Source organism: Cricetulus griseus, chromosome 7, assembly GCF_003668045.3.
Source record: "Cricetulus griseus strain 17A/GY chromosome 7, alternate assembly CriGri-PICRH-1.0, whole genome shotgun sequence".
In the NCBI taxonomy this organism is placed as follows: domain Eukaryota; kingdom Metazoa; phylum Chordata; class Mammalia; order Rodentia; family Cricetidae; genus Cricetulus; species Cricetulus griseus.
In genome coordinates, this window is record NC_048600.1 from 75,196,347 (window position 1) to 75,220,547 (window position 24,201).

General features: G+C 45.7%; 1 protein-coding gene across 1 annotated transcript; it reads left to right on the forward strand.

Moving 5' to 3' along the window:
- The first annotated feature begins 6,436 nt into the window (after window positions 1–6,436).
- On the forward strand, window positions 6,437–12,311 carry LOC100757371 (aldehyde dehydrogenase, dimeric NADP-preferring). The gene is made up of 10 exons (XM_035448118.1): window positions 6,437–6,598; window positions 7,802–8,033; window positions 8,506–8,591; window positions 8,865–9,073; window positions 9,767–9,884; window positions 10,149–10,290; window positions 10,917–11,083; window positions 11,719–11,818; window positions 12,070–12,200; window positions 12,297–12,311. The coding sequence occupies exons 1-10, from the start codon at window positions 6,437–6,439 to the stop codon at window positions 12,309–12,311; spliced, it is 1,362 nt and encodes a 453-aa protein (XP_035304009.1).
- Window positions 12,312–24,201: the final 11,890 nt, after the last annotated feature.

Consider the following 24,201-nt stretch of genomic DNA (forward strand, 5'->3'; position numbering starts at 1 on the left):
TGGGAGACTTTCTCCATCTATCTGGGTTCCCTGCATTTTATAATAAAAGATACATTGGATATAAAACTTTGGACTCACAAAAATAGGATAGATGATAGAATATTTTCTTTAAATTTTGTTAAATGTAACTATAATTTTTGCTTGATAACTGTTTTGTTATATATAATTTTACTATGTTAAAGTTAAAACCTTCCTTTTTATTTAGACAGAAGAAGGGTAATGATGGGGATATCCTCTGTATGCTGTGACTATGTGTTTCTCTTATTGGTTGATGAATAAAGCTGTTTCAGCCAATGGACAGGCAGAATTTAGTTAGGTGGGAAATCCAAACAAAGAGGCAGGAAAAAAGAAGACAAAAGATTGACCCCCATGTAGCCACCCAAGAGTGAAGAGGCCTGGGCATCACCAGTAAGCCAAGGCCATGTGGTGATACATAGATTAATAGTAATGAGTTAATAATAAAGAGAGAGCTAGCCAATAAAAGCCCAAGTCATTGGCTAAACAATTGTAGCTGATATTAAGTCTCAGAGTGGTTATTATATTGAGTAGCTGCAGGACCTGGTAGGTGGAGAGAAAACTGGACCAGTAGGACCCAGACTAGATGGAGAAAAGCCTCCCATTACATATATATATATATATATATATATATATATATATATATATATATATGGTCCTCCCCGTATAGCAGGCTAACAACCCACATAAACTGAAAATATCATAAATGAGGTCTGGGGGTGTAACCCAAGGATTAATGTTTGCCATGAGAGGTGGCCAGGGGTCAAGCCTTCAGTAACCCCAAGATTGGATTTTCTCCTAGAGAGCAACAAAAGGGCACCAACTAATGTCAAGTGGGAGGAGAGACATACTCAAGACTTCACCGACAGAAGTCCATCTAGCATGGTTGGGAGGAGGTGTCATAGGAAGTGAGAGTGATCAGAAAGAGCAGGCTGGTGGTGGCCCGGGAACTAGAGCAGGACAGCCCAGGCTGGAACCAGATGTTGAGAATGGATTATCAGGGCTTGCAAACATTAACATTGAAGAGTAGGAGTTATACCCCCAAGTTATCCCAGAAGCAAAACATTCCTCTCTATAACACTAGATATTAGGTAAGTGCTCTACCGTTGAGTGACACTCCAGCCCCAAGACAAAAGTTTTAACTAAAACAAAGAACAACCTGGGAGACTTTGTTCTTCATCAATTTAAATGGCTCTGAGACTACCTGGCCTATGCCAGACAGTAGCAAGGTACCACTGCCATTGCTCACAACAAAAGCAAAAACGGTGACCAGATGTTTCTGCCTGACAAGTCACTTTCTGTTCCCCATCCCATTGCCTAGCTCAGTCCACAGGGCTCTGGGCTTTGGATTGTGGTCCCTCTTCTCACCTCCTCAAGGCCACAGACCCATTACATTATATCAGTGACAATCTTCAGAAGACACACTGCTCTGTCTCTTGCATCTTGCCTTGGTCTGCTGTTCCTGTCTGAAAGCCCCTCTCCACCCAGGAGTGTCCCTCATCTCGGAATTCTAGGCACACTCCCATCACTATTTCATATTATTTTTAAATGTTTTCTTTATTTCACCATCCAACAGATGTTTACTTAGCATCCGCTTCATGGATTTGCAGCAGTTAGTGGATCCAGCTCTGTTTGGTGAGGAAGGGCCAGAGATGGAGACAGGTGGCAGTCAGTGTAAGTACTACTATGTGTCAATTAATGAAAAGGTTATGTTTTCAGCAGGCAATTTTGCCTCTGTGTGTACATTATAAAACACATTTAAATGCACATAGCTGGTGTGGACCTACTACACAGCTTAGCCACTGCTCCCAGGCTCACCATGAACAAATAACACAAAACTAGATCAAAAAGAAAAAAAATTATGTAGAAACAATGATATAGATGGGGCATCTGCTGGCTTCACACGGCACACCGTTTTACTTCTCTCTTTCCTTTTCTTGTTATGATTAGAGAAATGCACTTTGAAATAATGATAAAGTGTATAGAAAGTATAGCAGTCATTGGTTAGCATCAGGTATTAGGGACTGTAATGTATGTGTTATGATTTGCTACAACTGCAGCTATGGCACAAAGCCACCAGACAATAGAAATTTCCAACTCCATTATAATCTTATTACCCATAACTGTAGACACAGCATGCCTGGAGGAAAAGACTGAAGAGGACAAAGTGGTGCTATTTGATATGACATTGGAGCAGAGTCATGAGGTTTGCAGATTCAGGGAGAGCAGTCTTTGTGGCTCACAGCCACGGTGGGGACCTGTTTTCCTCAGAGAGAACAGCAGGTGGGGAAGGGGGCAAGGCAGCCTGGTAGCAAGGGGCACCAAGAAGCCCTGGTGACAGTGCAGGTATGGGATGTGGCTGGCTGTGGTGGTCCATGTGAACCTCTACCCCACAGTGTGGTGCAGCCCAGGGGTTCAGAGAACACTGCTTAAAACACAGAAGAAGGGACTTCCAGTTTCTGTCCTCCCCGGGTGATCACAGAGAGGAAATTCCTGGTGGGCTCTAGCCACATTCTCTATTAATCTTTGAGAGAACAGCTTGACACACTACTGAGGACTCCTGCAGAAATCTCCAACCAGCATGTTATGAGTTTGTGCCTCAGTGGGACCCTAGTTCCTTGCTTGTGGCAGTACAGAAGGGGAATGTGAATTTTTGACATGCATTGTCTGGGTGCTGTGCACACACTTCGTGACTGTAACACACCCACTGTAGACCTTACATAACAGGGGATTCATGGAACAGTATCTGGCAGAATCACTTTGGAAATGCATGAGGTTTTGTGCCAGGCTGAATCACTCAATGGCCCCCACGCCTAGGGCAAACACTGGCTTCTTTTGAGGGCTGGCTAAGAGCCACACAAACGTTCACAGGCCCATCTTGCAGTTCAGAACAGAACAAAACAGACAGCCTGAGACCTAATCTTCAAACCTTTGTGGAGGAGAGGTCCGGATTATGCTGCACCCACATTTAAATATTGTTTTAGCTCATCACGCGAACTTCCTGGGCAAGGACTTGAGGGGCCAAGTGGGCGGGAAGGAGGGTCCTTAAATGTGTCCTCTCTCGGGTCTTGCTCATTCCAGAAGTCCCAGCTACTGGAGGAGGCTGAGTAGAAGGTAATCTCCCCTATCCTCCTTATTTCCTCTCTAGGTGGGAGCATGTAAGTACAGCCTGCTTGGAGCAAGGGCCTTGAGAGTCCAAGGCTTTCATCCATTTTGAGGACAACTGGTCCAGACCCTGCCAGGCCAGCATTTCCTGACTGGGTGCATTGAATGTCCAGCACCAGATTCCTAGAGCTCTGTCATCTACAACACTGGGCCAAGAAAATCCCAGAGACACACAGGACACAGGAACAGAGGTGGCCTTTGGGTGAGGGATCTTGGTGTGCACAGTCAAGCTTCTCTATTCCCTAAAAAGCTGGCAGGGATGCGTAGGTGAGTACACAGGCCTTGGAGAAAGACGCTTGAGAGTTCAAAGCCTGACTTCAGTGCCTGTCACCTGTGAGGGCGGTGGTGGCACATTGAATGGTTTTCAGTCTTACTGTCCTTATTTGTGGAACAGATGCATAACTGACCTTTCTTTCTGAGAGCTATTATGGTCAATTAAAAAAAATTAATCTCTCTCTCCTTCAGTCTCTTTTTATCCCGTGTGTGTGTGTGTGTGTGTGTGTGTGTGTGTGTGTGTGTGTGTGTGTCCATGTGTGTGGGTCAGTAGACAGCTCTGGTTGTCAGTCCCCATCTTCTACCTTGCTTAAGTCAGGGTCTGCTCTTTGTTGTTGACTGCTATCCAGGTATACCAGATAGCTGACCTGTGAGGTTCCAGGATTCTCCTGTCACTATCCCCCATCTTTTGATAGATGTTGTGAGATTTCAGAAATGTGCTATCACACCTGCTTTATATGTTTTCTTGGCATCCAAACTCAGGTCCTCATGCTTTCAAAGCAAGTACTTTACTTACTGAGCCATTTCACCAGCTCTACTATGGAGGTTTTATGAGAACTGAGGGGAGTGTGAAGAAGTGTTGAGAATGGGGCATGTTTAGAAGGAAGGTATAACCCCAAGGCAGGCTGCTTCTGAGAGAGGAAACCCAGTTCATGCCCCATTCAGGTGCCAGGTGCAGCAGTGAATATGTTTCCACCCATCTTTTAGTAACTCTGTGCACAGCACTGTGGTTAATTGGCTCACAGAGGGGGCTCAGGGACCTAGCCTCTTAAAGACTTCATTTTGGGAGATGACATTGAGGGGTGAGCTCAGACCAGCCCCATTCACATGAGACTCTTCCCTGCCTTGGTGATTTGTGGCTGATGCCTTGTGGTCTTGATTAGACCACAAGGGTGGGAAGGGAAGTAATCTTGCTGCAGGGTTGCATGGCTGAAGCTGCGGTTACCAGGAAGGCCTTGGGTCACAGGCTGGCCGGACCAAGAGGTCCCAATGAAGGAATTGCCCAGCCTCCTGGTGGATCATAAGAAATGGGGCATGGCATGTCCAGATTTGAAGCGTGGATGCCAACAGGGTGCCTTTCCCCAGGGTAGGGAGTCTAAGGGTTGACACCTATGGGTGAGGGAGGTGGTGGAAGGAACCTGAATGCAAAATCAGGCAGGTTCATTCACCCATGTCTAACATTATTGAGTACTATGTTTATGTAATATTACACAGGGGGTGGGGGATGGGCTTGGGTGGGGGAACTCGCTGTATTTCTGTACACTGGGAATAACTTCCTCCATACTCCAATGTTAAATGTCATACAGTGCTGGGCCAAATATCTCTGGAAGGAGTGTGAGGGATTGGCACCAATGGCGCTCTCTCTGTGCAGCAGAATGACAGCTTCTTAGGAGGAGAAGGCGAAGTGCTTTTATCTGCACCCTCTTTTGTTCAGTTTTTCACCACGACCATGTATTCTCCACTCAAAGATGCGGCAAGCGTTCAGGAAAACAAGCTCATTGCAACATGTCAAATGCCATAAAAAATGAAAAGCAACATCGCTGCAGCCGGGGTGTGGTTCGGTGGTAGGAGCACAGGTCCTGGGATAGAAAGAAAGAGGGAAGAAGAGAGAGCGATCACTAACTATTTTACACCCTCGGTTGCTCCTCTCCCCTCACACTGGGGCTGCTCTCGCTTTCCTTTCACTGGTGCATGCAGACCACACCTGTTGTTTGGGTAACATGTTTCTTGTTTTTTTTTTGTTTTTTTCCATGACACATATGTGGCAGGCAGAGCCTTTGTGAATGTGCTTGATACTTTCCTATTTTATTTCTAAATAATTCACCACAAGATGCCACTGGTGCCAGGCTGTTCCCAGTATGTCTGACACATGCAAACAGTAAGCACTTTCTTGTTGCTTAGAGAGCTGCCGTTAAGAGAAACTCCTGCACAGACCTCCAGTGTTACAAATACTTACTTTTTAAAGTTTTTAGTTGTATATTTTTCAATGTAAAGATTTGTTTTTATTATTTTGTATTGTGTATATTAGTCTCCTCTCCCTCTCTCTCTCTCTCTCTCTCTCTCTCTGTGTGTGTGTGTGTGTGTGTGTGAGAGAGAGAGAGAGAGAGAGAGAGAGAGAGGGAGAGAGAGAGAGAGAGAGAGAGAGAGAGAGAGAGAGAGAGAGACAACAAGTGCCTATAAAGGCATCGGATCCCCTGGAGCTGGAGTTACAGGTGGGGGCTGGGAATCGGATGCGAGTCTTTTGGATGAGAAGTGCATGCTCTTAACTGCTGAACCATTTCCCCAACCCCCACAAATACTTTCAAGAGGCCTTTGCTGGATATGGTCAAAGCCCCACCCCCCACCCCAAGAACCACCCCAATTTACCAGCTTCTTTATTATATTGGAAGCAGGAATCACCTCTGCTATTTTGCACAAGAACCTGAGAGCCTGAAAGACCTTTGTTAGCATTGGCCTGTGTCACACTGGTGTGGACACATTGGTCTAAAAGCTAAGCCTGGCTCAGCTTAGCCAGGCAACCAGCACATTAGAGCACCATGGTGTAGCCAGGAAGGGTGTGTGGGAATTTTGATGCTAATTTTCCTTTAATTGGGTTGGGAGTCTGTACGAATCCAACCTAATCCAAAAAGCTGTCCCAATTTGCTAGTAAATCAGATTCGGAGATTTGCCATGAAGGACGCCCCCTTCCACCCTGCGGCAGATTTTGCTTAGGATGGGTGTGGCTCACTGTGGATTAATGTTATCCAACCTGGGATGTCTAAAGACATCAAAAAAGGCCCAGTCATCTTAGTCAGAAAAGGGGACCTTCCAGGAGGAATGCATTTTCCAGTCTCTAGAAGAGGTCTTTATCCAAATAAAATTAACACAGTGGTGTAGGGATGAGCCAGTAGTGCCAGGGTGCTGATGCCAAAGCATAGCCCGGAGCCGAGGATATGGCCATCCGGCTTCCTCTGCTGCAAAATGCTCTCTATCTCCAGGTGCAATGAGCAAGATCAGTGACATCGTGAACCAGGCACGTGAGGCCTTTAACACAGGCAAGACTCGCCCGCTGCAGTTCCGAATCCAGCAACTGGAGGCGCTGCGGCGCATGATCACCGAGCGCCAACCGGACATCACAGCTGCGTTGGCCTCTGATCTGCACAAGGTACAGTGTCCCGTGGGGTTAGGGGAGCGGCTACAAAAAGAGACGAGCAGAGATACAACAGACACGGGGACAGTTGCACCTTCAGTGTAGGGCATCAGTTGCCCGCCACCCAGCATGTCACCGGGGACTGCACTGCTCCCTAAACAAGGCACATGTAGTGGCAATGTTATAGAGGGGAAAGTGAGGCTCTTCTGCCCTCCACTTGTCGCTTTTCCGCTGTGGTCTGGCTTCTTCATCAACCCCATATCAAGTACACACACACACACACACACACACACACACACACACACACACAGAGAGAGAGAGAGAGAGAGAGAGAGAGAGAGAGAGAGAGAGAGAGAGAGAGAGAGAGAGAGATACACAGCAAATCTGCTTTATCCGTCTGTCTTCAGCCCCTCCCTGGTCTACCTGGTTCCTCACACCAAGGACCAGCAAGGCCAGGATCCAGCTCCACATGGCTCCCTCCTTCCTCCTTGTTTCCTGGGGTTGCTCTGAGCAAAATCAGGAGCCTCCAGTTCCACAAATCTTTCACTATGAGGTTAGGACTCACTTGAGACAGCTTCCACCCTCTACTAGTCAGGGCTCACTCACCTTCAGGCATCCCACCTTAAGGCAAGAAGGACAAAACTCACTCTTTTGTCTTCTCCAAATTCAGGAAAGAGATGCATTTTTGCCACCCGTGCTCCCTCTTTCTTGTCCCCCTCCCATTCCAGGAGGCTCTGGTGTCCCCAGCAGTCCCAGCTCCTGCCTCCCTCTGTCATAGTTCTGGTTTCTTGTCTGTCACTCTTGGGCACATCTTCCTCAGTTGGGGTTTGTACCCATGTCTACTCAACACTGTGATCTCCCAAGCTCTTTCTCAGGTTCGGGTCTCAGTGTGATCTATAAGCCTTCCAGACAACATGTTTTCTCCCTCATCAATGACCCTCAAACCCATTCCTCTGGCCAGCCCCAGCTTCATTCATTCCTTCACCAGCTCTGGATCCTGGGGCACCCCCAGTCACCTCACACAGACCCCATCCTCCAAACCTTGGGAAAGAGGAACCTTTCAGACCTCCTACCCTGAAGACCATCCTTCAGCTCTGTGTCTTTTCTGTGCCTCCTCTGTAACCCACCACCCTGTTATGGACCCCATTGAAGAGCCAACTCACCAAGGCAGCAGAGCCGTGGCTCTGGGCCTCAAGTTCACATGGAGCCTCTCCCTAGAATGAATGGACCGCCTACAATGAAGAGTTGGTACATGTGCTGGAGGAGATTGACACCACAATTAAGAAACTCCCAGAGTGGGCTGAGGATGCGCCTGTGGAAAAGACTCAGCAGACCCAGCAGGATGAATCCTACATCCACTTCGAGCCCCTGGGCGTGGTCCTTGTCATAGGTGCTTGGAACTACCCCTTCAATCTCACCATCCAGCCCATGGTGGGTGCCATTGCTGCAGGTACGAGAGCTCCATTCTGGAGGAACAGTTATAGGAGGTTGTGGTAACCAGACCTTGTAGCCAAGCTTGCAGGATGGCCTCTCCATATACCTGTGGGGTCGGGGTCGGAAGGGTGGGTGGTGTTAAGGACTCTCTGCTAATATGTGACAGGAGAGGCCAGAGCTGTTCTGTCATCCAGCCTGGGCATCTCTCTGTATGTCCTTTCTTCTCCCCCAGCACTGCTCCGGTGGGCGGGGGGCAGGTGGGGTACCTGTAGCAGATGCTCATGTGTGTGCCTGTGTGTGCTCCTGCATTGTGTTCCTATGTTGTACCTGTGTTTCTCAGCATGTACCCGTGTGTACTCACAGCATGCACTCGGGGCTAGCCTCTCCCACTGCCTTCCAAAGGTACATATGTCATGGAATCTCTAGGCCTGGTGGGAAGAGTCTCTGAGGGGGTGTCCTGAGGATGACCCTGACTTTGTATTCTGCAGGAAATGCAGTAGTCCTCAAGCCCTCAGAAGTGAGTGAGAACACAGCAGACCTGCTAGCCACACTTGTCCCTCAGTACCTGGATAAGGTGAGGTGCCCTCTAGAGTTCAAGGATGACTATGATGGGGTCAGGTCTTCAAAACTTGGGAGACAGTGGGTTATTATAATATGTGGGAGGAGTCCAGCTCCTAAAGACAGGGTAAATGGAGCCCTTGAGTTAGGAGAATAATTTACCTCTAGGGTACCCAGGAAAGTACAGAGCTGAAGGGCTGAGGGGCTGCCAGTCTCCTAGTGCCCACTCTATTTGTGGAGTGAGGAGAGGCTTGGTTTTTCTGAGTCTCCTCTGTCTCTTTGCTGGAAGGATCTGTACCCAGTGATCAAAGGGGATGTCCCTATAACCACGGAGGTGCTTGCACAGAGGTTTGACCACATCATGTACACTGGGAGCACGGCTGTGGGGAAGATTGTCATGGCGGCCGCGGCCAAGCACCTGACCCCTGTCACCCTGGAGCTTGGAGGAAAGAGCCCTTGCTATGTGGACAAGGACTGTGATCTGGATGTGGCCTGCAGGTGAGGAGGCTCGGGCTTGGCTGGCTACAGAGGCTTGGGATGCTATCTACCTTTCAACACGTGATGGTGCCAAGCTCTGCACCAAGTAATAAAGACGGTCTCTGCCCCTAAGGAGCCTATAGTTTGGGGTTGGAAGAAGTTGAAGGGAGAACACCATTCATAGACATCTTCCTAGAGGGGTCCTCCAGAGAGAGCACTGACTCTGTGGGCATCATGAGGGTGGTTCTCCAAGTAGAAGCTTCAGGAAAAACAACTGTGGGGTACCCACGGTTTGGAGAACTTTACCAAGCCTCTGCAGGAGATCCCGTCTGAGATCTGGCGAGCAAGACCAGGAACACAGGGCCACTTGCTTAGAGTCCAGGATAGGATTCACATCTGTACTAGTTAGGCTTCTGGCCACCTCCATACCCCAAACATAAGGAAGGATACAAGAGAGGTGTCACCTGGTTTATGTAAGGCTTTGAGAATGTGATCAGACACAGAACACTCACCCCAGATATCCTCAGACCCCTCCCCCCCAGCACCCATGGCATTAAACACTCTGGCTGCAGGAACCCCTGTGGTATGTGTGTGTCTGCAAGTGAGTGGTCGCTTAGGAGGGTCCACTGTGTCCCTCAGCCTTCAGTGCCTTGCCCCTGAGCATGAAGATAGTCTCAAGGCAGCTCCCATGATTAACAGACTGCATTTTCACAGGCGCATTGCCTGGGGAAAATTTATGAACAGTGGCCAGACCTGTGTGGCCCCAGACTACATTCTCTGTGACCCCTCCATTCAAAGCCAAATTGTGGAGAAGCTCAAAAAGTCACTAAAGGTGAGTATGACTGGCAGATGGGAGCAGGTGCAGGGGATGTATTTGGCCACAATTAGTTTCTAGGACCTTGAGAAATACTAGGTACTTCTACTCACAGAAGAAATACGCACACATACTGCAGACAGCTGGGAAAGGTACAAGGCATGATGGGGGGAAGAGCTCCACTCAGATTCCCAACGCCTCCCAAGTCAGTTACTGCCTAGAGCTGGGAAGTCATGGTCATGACAGGACCAAATCTTCCTTGAGGGCCTCATCTCTTCTCAGGATTTCTATGGGGAAGATGCTAAGCAGTCCCGTGATTATGGGAGAATCGTCAATGACCGTCACTTCCAGCGCGTCATACGCCTGATTGAGGGCCAGAAAGTGGCCCATGGAGGCACCTGGGATGCAGCTTCACGATACATAGGTGTGTGTTCTGCCTGTGTGTTTGGACTGCCAGGGTCTACTGCAAGTTTCCAGAAAGTGGGCACAGATACTCAGCAAGTAGGCTTTCCCAAGTGGGCCTGCAGAAAGCTCTGGGGCCCTCAGGAGAGGGCCTCCTCTACAGTCCCAGAAACCTCTCCCACAAGGCAGAGACAAGGGCTTCATCTCCATCTCCAATCTGCACAAGGGAGCAGGGAATAGAGACAGCAGAGGCCCCATGAGCTCAAGACAGGCCAGACTGGGAGGCAGCCTCAGTTGGAGCCCCTTTGGTCCCCAGTTATCAAGGAGGCAGGGGAGTTCTGGGATGGACACATGAGGTCAGCAGATGAAATAGCTGTCCCTTCACTGTTTAGATTCTGCTTTCCTATGCAGGTTAGTCTGTAAATATCCCCATGGTCTGCCATGATGGATCCAGGACCTGGGGACTGGGGAGAGGTGGGCATGAAAAGAGAGCACTTCAGCTCTTGTCTTTGCCCACATAAGCTTGACAGCTTCCTTTCCAAAGAATGGAAGCAGGAACTAGACGTTGACACTGACATGTGTGTACATGTGTGTGTTGGGGATTGGGGGTGGGGCAGCGCAAATACTCTATCTCACTTCCTGCCTCAGCTCCCACCATTCTCGTGGATGTGGACCCCCAGTCCCAGGTGATGCAGGAGGAGATCTTTGGGCCAGTGATGCCCATCGTGAGTGTTCAAAGCTTGGAGGAGGCCATTAAGTTCATCAACCAGCGTGAGAAGCCCCTGGCACTCTACGTGTTCTCTAACAACAACAAGGTGGGCCTAGGAGTCCCCCTCCCAACTTCCTGGCCTCTCAGGCACAGCACTTACATGCAAGAGGACCCAGGGACCCACAGGGCCTGGGTTCAAGTCTGCAGCTTCCTCTTTCATTAGACGTGTGAACCTGGGCAAATCACTTAACTTGTCCGAGCCTCCTTAGCCTTAGCTCTAAGATTATGACAGTTTCATCTTCCTAGAGCTGTGAATGGGTTAGTCATTGCCACAGGGTTGTGGAACCACTGCTGTTTCCCCATACAGTGCTAAGAGTCCTGTGGAATTTGTAGAGGGCTGGAGATGCCAAGGGGCTAAGGATTATGGAGCTGGTGACTAGGACTCAGCTTTCACTAGTCCCTATTCTTTTTTTTTTTTAAAGATTTTATTTATTTATTATGTATACAACATTCTGCTTCCATGTATATCTGCACACCAGAAGAGGGCACCAGGTCTCATAATGATGGTTGTGAGCCATCATGTGGTTGCTGGGAATTGAACTCAGGACCTCTGGAAGAGCAGTCTGTGCTCTTAACCTCTGAGTCATCTCTCCAGCCCCCCTAGTCCCTATTCTTGAGGCTCCAAGATATGTTCAGAAAGGGTGGAGAGAATGCAAGGTGGCTGCCTGGGTTTTTACACAGGTGATCAAGAAAATGATTGCAGAGACATCGAGTGGCGGAGTGACAGCCAATGATGTCATTGTTCACATCACTGTGCCTACTTTGCCCTTCGGGGGTGTAGGTAAGTCTAGTGTGGGGACCCTAGTCCTGATCACTCTGGCCTTTTACAGGGGTCCCAAGCCTGGGGTCACAAGGCCATTTAGTGGCATGGCTGGGATGACACTCTTCCTGGGCTCTCTTCTGCCTGGCCTAAGTACCTAGGGGACACTCTAAGGTTTGGCTACCCCCCAGGATGCTCAGAAAAAAGAGATCATAAGGGTTGTGAGTACAAGATGGGCTGGAATCCTGGCCCTGAACTGACCTCCCATTTAGGGAACAGTGGCATGGGGGCCTACCATGGCAAGAAAAGCTTCAAGACCTTCTCCCACTCCCGCTCTTGCCTGGTAAAGGCTCTACTGAATGAAAGAATCCTCAGGAACAGGTACCCCCCAAGCCCAGCCAAGGTGAGAGGCAAGGCCCTCAGTGTTGGAGGGTGTGGTGGACTGCACAGGACAGGGGCACAGGACCTTGGCTCTCATGTCCTCTTCCTGTCCTTGTAGATGTCCCAGCACTGAGAGGACCGTTGCACCTAACTCATTTCTGCTGGCTGTCTTGTCCTTGGAGAATTGCTCTTGGAGCCTCATCCTGGCTTCTCACCCACCTGCTGCCCTGTGCATGTGCTCAACTCCCAGATGGCTCACCTCACCCCGCCACATTCTGCTGTTTGCTCGGCACAGAGATCAATAAAGCTTTCAGAAAGAAAGTTGTGCATGCAATACTTCTTTTTATATCCTAATCCCAAGTCCTTCAAGGTGTAGTCACCCTGATAAGCCTACAGAGAAAGCTCTCTCCCCAACATTAGCTCATGGGAGATAGCAGGTCTTGGTTTGGGGATGACATTTAACTTCCCCTTGTCATGTTTGGCATGTCAACTCCATTCCTGGTGTCTGGATGAAGGAGGCTGAGCCTTGATGACTAAGTGTCTCTGGAACCAGGTGCCAATACCCTTCTCAAATCAGATTTAACCTGAGAATTTATCTATGGAAGGGGTCTCTCTGTGAGACAGCACAGTGGTCAGTACCAACAACCCCCACTGTTACAGAACCACCCACTACCCAGTCCTCCAATCACTAATTGTTTTGCCAGAGGAAGTTCATTATGAGGTGGCTGAGCTCAGAGGCAGAGCCCTAACACTCAAATCCATGAGAAATGGCTGAAGGCCTGTGCATGTGTGATCTAAAGATCACTCATCAGATCCAAGTGTATGGTTTCAAGAAAAACAGGGGGGGTTTTGTTGTTGTTGTTTGTTTTTTGTTTTTTTGTTTTGTTTCTTTTTTGTTTTTTGTTTTTTTGTTTTTTTTTTTTTTTTTGCAAGGACAAAGGTTTCTTTATTGACTCGAGGATACAAGCTACAGCAAGGACCCCATTCGTTCGGGAACAAATGGAGTACCATTTTCGACTGAGGGGTGTTTTATAAGGGAAAATTGTAGGGCTGGAAGCCCCAAGATTACAGAACTTCCCTGGTTACACAGGACAGGGCAATGGTCTCAAGAAAAGCAGTTTTGAGTCCCTGGAGGATAGCATAGGCAACCGTTACTGTAAACCATACTGTAGAGGGGTCACCTACAGCAGCATACTAGACCAGGCCTGGCCATTGTCCCAATACACTAATTAAAGACAAGTAGTGATGAATGGCAAAGCAAGGAGATTTAATTATCATGGCCACATTAGGAAGTATGTATGTATGATTTATTAGAGTGGCATACAGGCTGTGGTCCACTAGTCCAACAATGGCTGTATCCTGACAGAAAGGTCAAGAATCCAGTAGTTGTTCAGTCCACAGACTGGATATCTCAGCAGTTCCAATCTACGGTGGAGTCCCAAAGATTACTAGAGAGGGGCTGGCCTTCAATCCATGGTTCTGAGGCATTGGGACCTTGACATGGGCATGCCAACAACACACATTTGCTCAGGACTTCATCCATGCTTTTTGTTTTGTTTTTGTTTTTGTTTTTGTTTTTGTTTTTGTTTTTCGAGACAGGGTTTCTCTGTGTAGCTTTGGAGCCTATCCTGGCACTCGATCTGGAGACCAGGCTGGCCTTGAACTCACAGAGATCTGCCTGCCTCTGCCTCCCGAATGCTGGGATTAAAGGCGCGCACCACCAACGCCTGGCCATCCATGCTTTACACAAGCACCCAAGGCTTTCTCTGTTCTCCACAACTTTTTGATGAGCATTTACATGGGATGCAACTATCTTCATAGCCTTTGCCCCTTTTGAGAGATCTATCCACATACTTCTTCCCCAAAGGTGTTTCTCCCTGAATTTCCAATCGTGCTTTTTCTAAGTTCCTGACCATCCAGCCAATCCATTGGCCCCAACCCATGAATCGGTGAACAATTGCACATCTGGCCATTTTTCTCCTGTCAAGTAAAACATATGACCATGTGTATTGCCCAAAGTTCTGCCCACTGTGAAGATTTTTTTTCTGTTGTCCTTTAAGATTTTCTCAGAAAGAAGTTATAATGCTGCTGCTGTCCACTTCTGTGTGGTACCTGCATATCATGCAGAACCATCAATGCCAGGCCCTAGTCTTCTCTTCCTCAGTCAACTGATGATAAGGCCTATCTCATGAGACTATATGTGCATGCTTAGTAGCAGATGACATTGTAATGGGTGTAAAAACCATAGGCATTTGGGCAACTTCTTCATGTAACTTGCTTGCAACCTCAGGACCTGCTCATCCCAATCATGCATATACTTGATAATGTACTACAAGTGTCTTGGTGAGTCAGATAATACTCATCTCATGATAGTAACTTAGTCACCCACTGTCAAATGTTCACTTTTGTGGGATTTCTCAATGTGGGTTTCTCTGTGTAGCCCTAGCTGTCCTGGAACTCACTCTGTAGACCAGACTGGCCTTGAACCCACAGAGATTTGTGGGATTAAAGGGGTGCACTACCACACATGGCAGCTCTTACATTCATTTTGCTCCCTCTTTCACAGTGATTCTGGAGTCTTTTAAGGAGGGAGTATAATACAGATGTCCCACTCAGGGCTGAGCAGTCCACAGTCTCTTAGTCTTTGCACCTTGACCAGTGTGGGTCTCTGTGTTAGTCACCACTTAGAGCAAAAAAAGAAGTTTTTTTGATGAGGGTTGAGAGATGCATTGATTTATGGGTGTGCTGGATAGTTTTATGCCACCTTGACACAAGCTAAAGCCATCTGAGAGCAGGGAATCTCAATTAAGAAAATGTCTCCATAAGACCTGGCTGTAGGCAAGATCGTAGGGCATTTGCTTAATTAGTGATTGATGTGGGAGGGTCCAGCCCATTGCAGGTAGTGACATCCCTGCACTGGTAGTCCTGGGTTCTATAAAAAAGCAGGCTGAGAAAGCCATGAGGAGCAATTCAGTAAGCAGCACCCTTCAATGGCATCTGCACCAGCTTCTGCCTCCAGCTACCTCCAGCTTCAGGTCCAGCCCTCCTGTGTTCCTGTCCTGGACTTCTTCAATGGTAGCGTGTGATGTGAAAGTGTAAGCCAAACAAACACCTTCCTCCTCACCTTGCTTTTGAACATGGTGTTTCATCATAGCAATAGTAACCCTAACTAGGATAATGGGTATGAAATAAGTCTTTAGGACTTGGTTTAATACTATGTCCATTTAGCACAATAGTAATAGGTTCTGCCCTAGAACCTCTGGCCTATGTAGCCACATGTTCTTGACCTTGATAATAATGCCAATGTGGATTCTATTTCATGAAGCAGAGTGTAAATCCAATCAGAAAGTGGTATATTTACACAATGGGTTATTATTCAGCTATTAAGAAAAACAAAGTGATAAAGTCAGCCTGGTGCTGGCATAAGAGTAGACAGACAGACCAATAGAATAGAATAGAGGACTCAGAAATAGGGTGTCAAAGCTATGCCCACTTAATATTTGATAAAGGAGGCAAAACCATACTATGGGAAAAAAAAGATAGCCTATCTAGCACATAGTGCTGGGAAAAAAGTGGATTTCTACCTGTAGGAAATGAAATTAGATTTATGTCAAAAATCAATTCTAAATGGATTCAAGTTCTTAATTTAAAGCCACAAACATTGAAAGATTTAGGAGAAACACAGGGGATACCCCTCAAGATATTGGGGTAGGCAAGACCTTTTTAAAGAGAACACCAACAGCACAGGAATGAACCCCTGTATCCACAGGTGGACAACACGAAAAGAAAAGGTTCCTATACAGCAAAGGAAATGAGCAACAGAGTTAACAGATAGCCTAGAGAATGGGAAGGAATCTTAGCCAGCTACACTTTGGAAAAGAGGCTAATGTCCTTGAACTTACAAAGAACTGCAGGTACCACAGGAATAAACCAGTCAATCAACAGATAAGTTAGTGAACTGAATAGATAGATTTTAAAAAAAAGAAACAGAAATAGCTAATAACCACTTTAGTGTTCAATATTCCTATAAGGGAAATGCAATTTAAAATGAATTTGAGATGCCACCTCACCTTATAATCAGATTGTCTATCATCAATAAGTTGACACCAGATTTTGGAGAGGATGTGGAGAGAAAGGAACCCTCATTCACTGTTGGTATGGGTGCAAATTAATATACGTATTGTGGAAATCAAATTGGAGATTTCTCAAAAAAGTTAAAAATAGAACTTCCATATGACCCAGCTATTTAACTCCTGGGCATATACCCAGAAAACTCCATACCTTACCATCGAGATATTTGCGCCCCATGTCCATTGCTGCTTAATTTACTATAGCAAAAAATTGGAATCAATCTAGTTGCCCATTAAGAGATGAATTGATAATGAAATCTGATGATTGTACAAAATGTAATACTACTCAGATCTAAAGAAAATTGAAGTAAAAACACTTTCACAAAATGGATGGACTTACAATATATATTAAGCAAGGTCACACGATTTCAGTAAGATGGATTCTAGTCAATAATAAGACATGTGTACACAGAAACAGATGTGCATGTGGGTACAGATAACATGAAGAAAAGAGAAGAAGGAAGACTAAATACTAGCAGGTGAGGAAGGACTGAATGCAGGTGATAGACACGAGTTATGAAAGGATATACAGCTAATTGTTTTTCTAGTTGTAACTCTATCATGGATTTGTTTGTTTGTTTTGGTGGTGGATAGGTGCATAAAACATACTCAGTACTGAAAGTGTAAAATTGAATGTGAAGAGTGTACATTCTGAGTGCCAATTCTAACTGTACAGAAGTTAGTTCATTGAGTGTAGAGAAGAAGAAGGCTTCAGGTCCGGTCTATTCTGGTGTGTGATGTTTTCATTTATTTGCAAGGCTTTAAAATAAAGCTTGTAAGACAATAAAAAATGAAATTGTGAAATCCATAGGTAAATGAATGGATCTAGAGACACTTGTTCCCAGTGAGGTAATCCAGACCTAGGAAGACAAACCACATTTTCTCTCATTTGTGGATGTAGCTTTAAATCTTCAGATAAGCACGCTTCATTTGAAATACCCATAGAGGTCAGGGAAGTTTCCAAGAGATGCAAGAGGTCATGAGGAGGAGGTTTTCAAGAGAGAGAAGACAGAATGCAGTGGTTTAAAGATTAAAAGAGGATTAATGCCATGCGTTGGTGTGGGCGAGGGAAAGGTGCCCTCTGCCCCCTTGCCCCTCGCCACCTGTGACAGGCAGGAGAGCGAGCCTTAGGAGCATGAAAGCAGAAGAGCTGGCCCTGACCCTCACCAGCTGCAGCCCTCAGGAGAGAGGGCCCTACATCACGCCGGGGCAACACAGTACAGCTAGCTGGTCCTGATGGTATGGGTGTGGGTGAGGGTGAGCCAGCATGAGGGTTTGAGAGCAAGAGAACTGGCCCCACCCTTTGCTGCCTACAGCATTGGGTGAGCTAGCCCAGGCAGTGCTGGAAAGCTTGCCTTGATGGTGAGGATTACAGGAAGCTGGCAGATAGACCAAAATAGCTACCACCCAGGCCCAGAACCAGGGCTATGAGTAGGCCCACCCTAAAATCCACCCCAACAAAGAACTGCTAGAGCTCATGAAGCTCTCAGACCTACAGATGCAAAGCTGCAGGATCTCCACAACACGGCAACAACAGGATATCCAAGAGGAGTCCCAGTGAGGGCTCAGTTTTGATAGAGTAGCAGAAGCCAGAGGCCTTGAACCAGACCAACGACTCATTACAATGAACACTTGCAAGTAAAGATTATGAACTAAAGGGCATACTGTGTGACTCACCATGTACAGCTTCCTCAATGAGATATGTTAGTGGTTTGAAGACCTCTCACATTGGTTCCCTGACCTATGGGACCTAAGTTGTCATACACAGCAAAGTTCTATAAAATACCCTATCCACTGTCAAGATAGGAAATATTTTTTTAAGTATTATATCTCTGGGGAAATTTACAAAGCTCAGTCATGTCTTTTAAAAAGTTCAGAACAGAGAGTGCATAGGGTTAATTTTGTTTGTCAGCTTTTCTGATCCATAATGCTTCTGGTCATTTTTAGATATTTTTAGAGATTTCTGTTGAAGTTTGTGTGTTATAAAGCATATTCCCTTGTGTAATGTAGACAGGCTTCATTCATTAGATACCAGGCTTGAAGAGACGTCTCCTCAATTTCCCCCTAGCAAGGAAGAATCCATCAAACTGCCTTTCATCTCATTGGCCATGTTTACTCTTCCTGGTTCTATGGTAGGGTATTTTTGGCCACAAACTTCAACACTTTTCGTCATCTGTAGCCTTCAAGGTGTCCCTGTTAGATTCTGTACTGATCACACCTCCACAATTTCAAGAGACAGTTCCTTAGAGTGAGTTTCTATTTCTCCATAAAAACAGCTTATTGATTCTCCTTCATTGGAACACTAATGAATACAAGATGGTAGACACATGATGTCACAGACTCCTAGCAAAATGGAGTAGCTATGGCAGGAGATAATGAATTACAGTAATGTAACCTAAGCAGTAGCCCTTGAGAGCTTTGCATCAGATTGATGCCTTTGCTACTAAAAATTAATGTTTTCTGATAGATACATCATACACGTCCACTGATCTGAAAATTGCTTTCTTTTTAAACTTTATTAGTGTATATCTGCTTTTTGTGCATTTTTATAGAAGAGTCTCATGGATCCAAGGCTGGTCTAGAAGTCCCTTTGTAGTTGAGCATGAACTTGACCTTCTGGTCCTCCCCACTACTGGGATTATAGGCAGGAACTGGATTATGTGGTGCTGGGGAGCAAATCTAGGGCCTTGTGCATGCTAAGCAAGCTCTATACCACCGAGTTACATTGCAAGCCTTAGATATTGTATTCATTTCAGTATGCAGCAACCAAGGAGAGCCAATGGAAAGCCTATGTTGAGGTGGAGCAGAAAACCAATACACAGCAGGAGTTCTGAAAGATTTCTTCGCTTAGAGCCTGAATCAAGAGAACCTTATGGAAGGGCATTACAGAAGCACACAACGAAACAGATACAATCTTCTGCATCTCTGTTGACGAAATTCACAGCATATTAAAAATAATTTAATATACTTTTAGAAATGGGAGCCTATTAATAACAGAAAAATGTAGAGATAACATCTTGTTTAAATAGGAGGTAAAATGTCAATGCTGTCAATTATTAAAATTCATTTAAAGGCACACCAAAGCAGATCCCTAGTGAGACTTACATATTTACTCTTTGAAAATGTCTTTTAAAAAAGAAACTACCAAATGCTGATGTCAGTCATGAGCATATGATATTAATTGATATTCAACAATTGGAAGGCATTTATAGAATTATAGCAAATTATTTTTATGATAATTTCAGTTTAGCACTTCATTACATTTTACACTAATCAATTCTAAATGATAGCTAGATGGAAGCTCTTCAATTATACAGTTAATGGATTTTAAAATATGGACTATTCCTTTGTACTTGAATCAAAGTCTAAAAACTTTCTTAGAACCGGTTTGGGCTTGTGTGGTAATGCATATTCTTCTTCTTGTTTTGTCAAGCATGTACAAAACAAGTTGTGCTATTCAAGCACTGTAAGACTGACATGACTCAGTATATCATGTGTAAGTGTGGTTTGACAGTAAACTAATTGGAGTGTAATTAGAGACCGTCATTAAACGCATTTCAAGGCCATTCTTTCTTTTAAAAAAAGAGGATTAATGGATCAGAAATGAATCAAAGTGAAGTTATTCTGTAGTGGGCTGATAATGCCCCTACTAGACACCACAGGCTATCTAATAAAAAGCACACTGCCAGAAACAGGTTACCTCTCTTTGAGTTGTTGGCTGGTGAGGTTCCAGAGACCACAAACATTACAGGCTATTCACTATCACTGCTGTTGGTTTCCCTCCAGAACTTTATGGTAAGAGCCTATTGTTGAAAACATCACAGACTTGAGTCACAGAACATGGAGTAACCAAGCTGGTGCTGGCCTGTGGCTTCATTCCTATCGCTAGCTTTTATGGCACTGGAAAGCACTAGGTACACTACAGGAGGAGAAAAGCAGTCATCAATCTTACCCAGCCCTGAACCCTGCAAGCTACAGTAACAACCAGCCCACGGGTGCAAGAGTGACACAAACATCATGGGAGTAAAATCCTCTATTTTAAGGACACCTGTTAGACTAGATTAAGGACATTCATATGGCCTTGTTTGTTTGTTGTTTTTTGAGACAGGGTTTCTCTATGTGTCCTTAGCTGTTATGGAACTCATTCCATACACAGGCTGGCCTCAAACTCACAGAGATCTGCCTATCTTTGCCTCCTGAGTGTTGGGATTAAAGACGTGTGCTGCCACCTCAGAAGCTGCTGCCGCTACCACCCGGCATCATGTGACCTCGTTTTACCATACTAGTCTCTTAGAAGATTCCAAGACCAGGGACATTCTGAGTTGCTGGCAGTTAAGACTTCATTACTTTTTTTTTTTTTTTTTGGTGGGCAGACATGCAGTTTATTCCACGTCAGTCAGGGTGAGCTCTGACAAGGATGTTGTGGAGCCCTCTCACCTGAGGACTAGTTAGCTTTCATCAAGAAGTGTGTGGGCTTACATCAGGTGGCTACAATGATGAAACTTCTTTTTGTCTTCATATGCCCTCAGCAGATGACTTCATGCCATATGCTACTGCATGGAGCCATCTGTCCACGAGGAAGTAAAGGGAGGCTCAGCAAGAAAGGCCACTTGTCACTGTGCCTGCTACAGGGCATCTGCTGTTGTTGGATCCTCAGCCCCTGTACATGACCAGCTGTTAACAGAAGTAGACACTTGGCTGAGAAAAGGGGATGTGGGGACCCCCGAGGTGTCACCTATGTGTTCTGGAGGGATGCAAGAGAGCAGACAGGTAGCGATCATAGTTGCTTCCTCTCCTCCTTTCCCTATTTACTGTTACTATTTTACTATAGTTTAAAAAAGTTTAGCATATAAAGTATGTTTCACTATGGCAACTCCACGCTTATATTTTGTTCATATGCATCTCTACCCCTTGTCCTTGTGTTCCTGCCACTGGGTGGGTGCCTTCCTCCTGCTGAGTAACCCTTGGGCTTTCATGCAAGAAACAGGATATATAGTAGTCTAGGTTCTACATATGAGAGAAAACACTCTGTATTTGTCTCCCTCCACTATTACTCTACTCCTTAAAACCTGTTCCTCCACATACAGAGCCTCTGTCTGCTTTCTCTTCATGTGTGTGTGTGTATGTATGTATGTATGTATGTATGTATGTATGTATGTATGTATGTATGTATGTCTGTGGAGGAGCACAGATCATGCCCCAGCAGGAGGGGGAGTAGCCCAAAGCTAACAACTAGCACCATTACAAGGTGGCACTGGGAGGAAGCTACAGAGGCAAGCCTTCAAGTGTCTACTAAGAAAAACAATTTGGCTGCCCAAATTCACACCAGATGAGGTCATCACATTTGCAGACTGTGCCCAAGAGAGGATAGGACACTAGATACATCACAGGAATACCTTTAAAATTATTGGGTAATACTTTCCCACCCTGAGTTTTTTTTACTTTAAGAGGGCTTTACTGTTAAACAATAAATGAAATCTTGCTTGACTTGACTCCCTGTTGCGCCTGATTGTCTCTGGGTTTCAGGGAGGCTGCAGGACTGGCGAACAGTACACTCTACCCTCTCCAACCTTGACCCAGGGGGTCCCCAGAGACCCCCAACATATGCATGTATATTAATCTAGATTCTGGGGTCAGTGTGATGGCTCAGCAGGTACAGTCACACGCCTCAAAATCTGATGACCTGATTTCTATCTCCAGTCCCCGATCTCTGCAAGATATCCTCTGACCTGCATTCGTGCACTCACACATGTGTTCTTATGCAAGCACGTGTACTCCCTGTTCTCAATAAATGTAAAATTAAGACAATTAAAATGAATCTAGATTTTGCATATGAGAGTCTGCCCCATTTCTGTCAACACGGTGATCTCGTTTATCCACTTTCCTGCAAATGACATAAATTCTTTCTTCTTCGTGGCTGAATAGAATTCCACTGTGTTTATGTAAATCTATTAATCTGTTGATGGGCAGCTAGGCTGGTTCCTTATCTTGGCTATTATACTGTATATGTTGATGTGTGTCTCTGTGATTTATGCTATACATGCTGGTGTGTGTCTCTATGATATGCCGACTTAGATTTCTTTTGCTACATACCCAGTTGTTTAAGAAATTTTAGAATATAATTTGTTGTATTATAAAGCCAAAAAGGGGACCAGTTTTTGACTAACAGTATTTTGAGAGTAGATCTGAATGCAAATCAACTGAAGAACAAAACACACACACCTGGGTCTAGGCTCAACATCTTAATTCAATCTATTTTTCCAATACATGGGTTAGGTACTAACCTAAAAACAGTTGCACAATTATGAGTCAATCCTTCCAACCATTGTTCTTATCCAGCATGTAAACAGCCAAGACTTCTCAAAACCCATGTGTTCCCAGGGAGAGCAAGCTCCATCTCTGGGTTGTCCAAAGCAGTCTACCACAGCATGCAAGCCATTGGCCAGGGGCCACAGCCTCAGCAAATTTCCCTCAGTACATTGTTCACCGCCTTTTGTGTCTGGATGCTCAGGTTACGTTTCTTCTGTTCTGTTTTGTCTTTGTAATTATGTGTAGAAGGCACAGCTCACGGAAGTATTAGAAAACCCAGAACTGTTGAATATGCAGACTTTTTTCTTCAAGGGAGAGAAACGAATGGTGCCTATTCACCCAGAAGGCTGGTGTGGATGGAAGTTGTCTAACAACTTGGTGATCTTGCTATTCTATGGAGCCAGCCTTCACCTGGAGCATTGTTCAGGCCTTAATCCTGGGTTTTGTCTCTCTGTGAATAGAACACATTCTTATGAGAGAGGTTCCATGTGCTTTGCATTCTCAATTAATAGAACCCATCCTTGTGTTTATTATAAAGCCTTCCTCCTTAGGTGCTTGCCCTGAGCACTGTCTGTCTGTGAACAAGAACCCATTCTTATGGTGAATGACCCAGGTGCTTGTCTAAAGGGATGTACTTGCAAGGGAATTTCTATGTAGCCATGCCTAATGCTTTGTTATGATAACTGTCATGTGGAAACCCTTTCCCAACGTTTTACTATATTTAAAAGTGTAAGGAAAGTAAACTGTTTGGTCAGACTCTAGAAGCTTTGGGCCCAGCACTAGCAAATCCGTGCTGATCCAAGTGTCATTCTTAATCTCATGTGGATCATTTCCCTACTGGCTGTGATGACCCCACAATCTCGGTCACTCCCAAGCTACTGTCTACACTGCACAGCTTGACTCCATAGACAACTCTGTCTTTGTCACACTTGTTTTATTATAGGACTAAAAGAAAGAGTCCATTCTCTGTTTGTTCACTCATATTTATCTGATGGAATGTTCCAGGCACCAGAGATCACAGTGAAAGAAAGAAGCAGGGCTGTGCTTTTACGAATCACACTGTATGTGGTCTGAAGAGACTAGCTTTTGCTACCAGGGAAAGTTCATCTCAAAATCTTGGTGGTTAAGTTGGCAGGAGGCTTTCACCCAAGCAGGGGGGGAGGAAGCAGGGGAATTCATCCAGATCAGCCTCACTCACGCTCAGCTGGCCAGAGCCGGGGGTTCCTGGTGTTATTCTTTTGCTTAAATTAAAGATAAAGAAGAAGAAGAGGCGCAAGATGAGACACAAGATGGAACACATTAGACATGTTAACCAGTTTATTATAGGCTCGGCAGAGGAGGGAGACTAAGAGAGAAAAGGATAATGGCTGACCGCCACGGCCGGTCGCCATAGACAGAGAGAACATAGGTGGGAGAAGAGAAGAGCAAAGAAGAAGAGCGCAGAGAGAAGAGTGGGGAGTGCGTAAATGGGCAGGGGTCTGTCTTTTAAAGGGGTCCTTTGCACCTGCGTGCAGACTTAGTTCCGGTGGAACCCTGAGCTGACCCGGGTACTGCCTGAGCGGATTCTGACAGGTAACAGAGGCA

What these genes read in the sequence shown, in the direction of transcription:
- LOC100757371 (XM_035448118.1), top strand. Translation starts at nt 6,437, where the DNA reads ATGAGCAAGATCAGTGACATCGTGAACCAGGCACGTGAGGCCTTTAAC. An exon ending in TCCCTCAGTACCTGGATAAG is followed by an intron (nt 8,592 to 8,864) that starts GTGAGGTGCCCT and finishes CTTTGCTGGAAG; the next exon opens with GATCTGTACCCAGTGATCAA. An exon ending in TTTGCCCTTCGGGGGTGTAG is followed by an intron (nt 11,819 to 12,069) that starts GTAAGTCTAGTG and finishes CCTCCCATTTAG; the next exon opens with GGAACAGTGGCATGGGGGCC.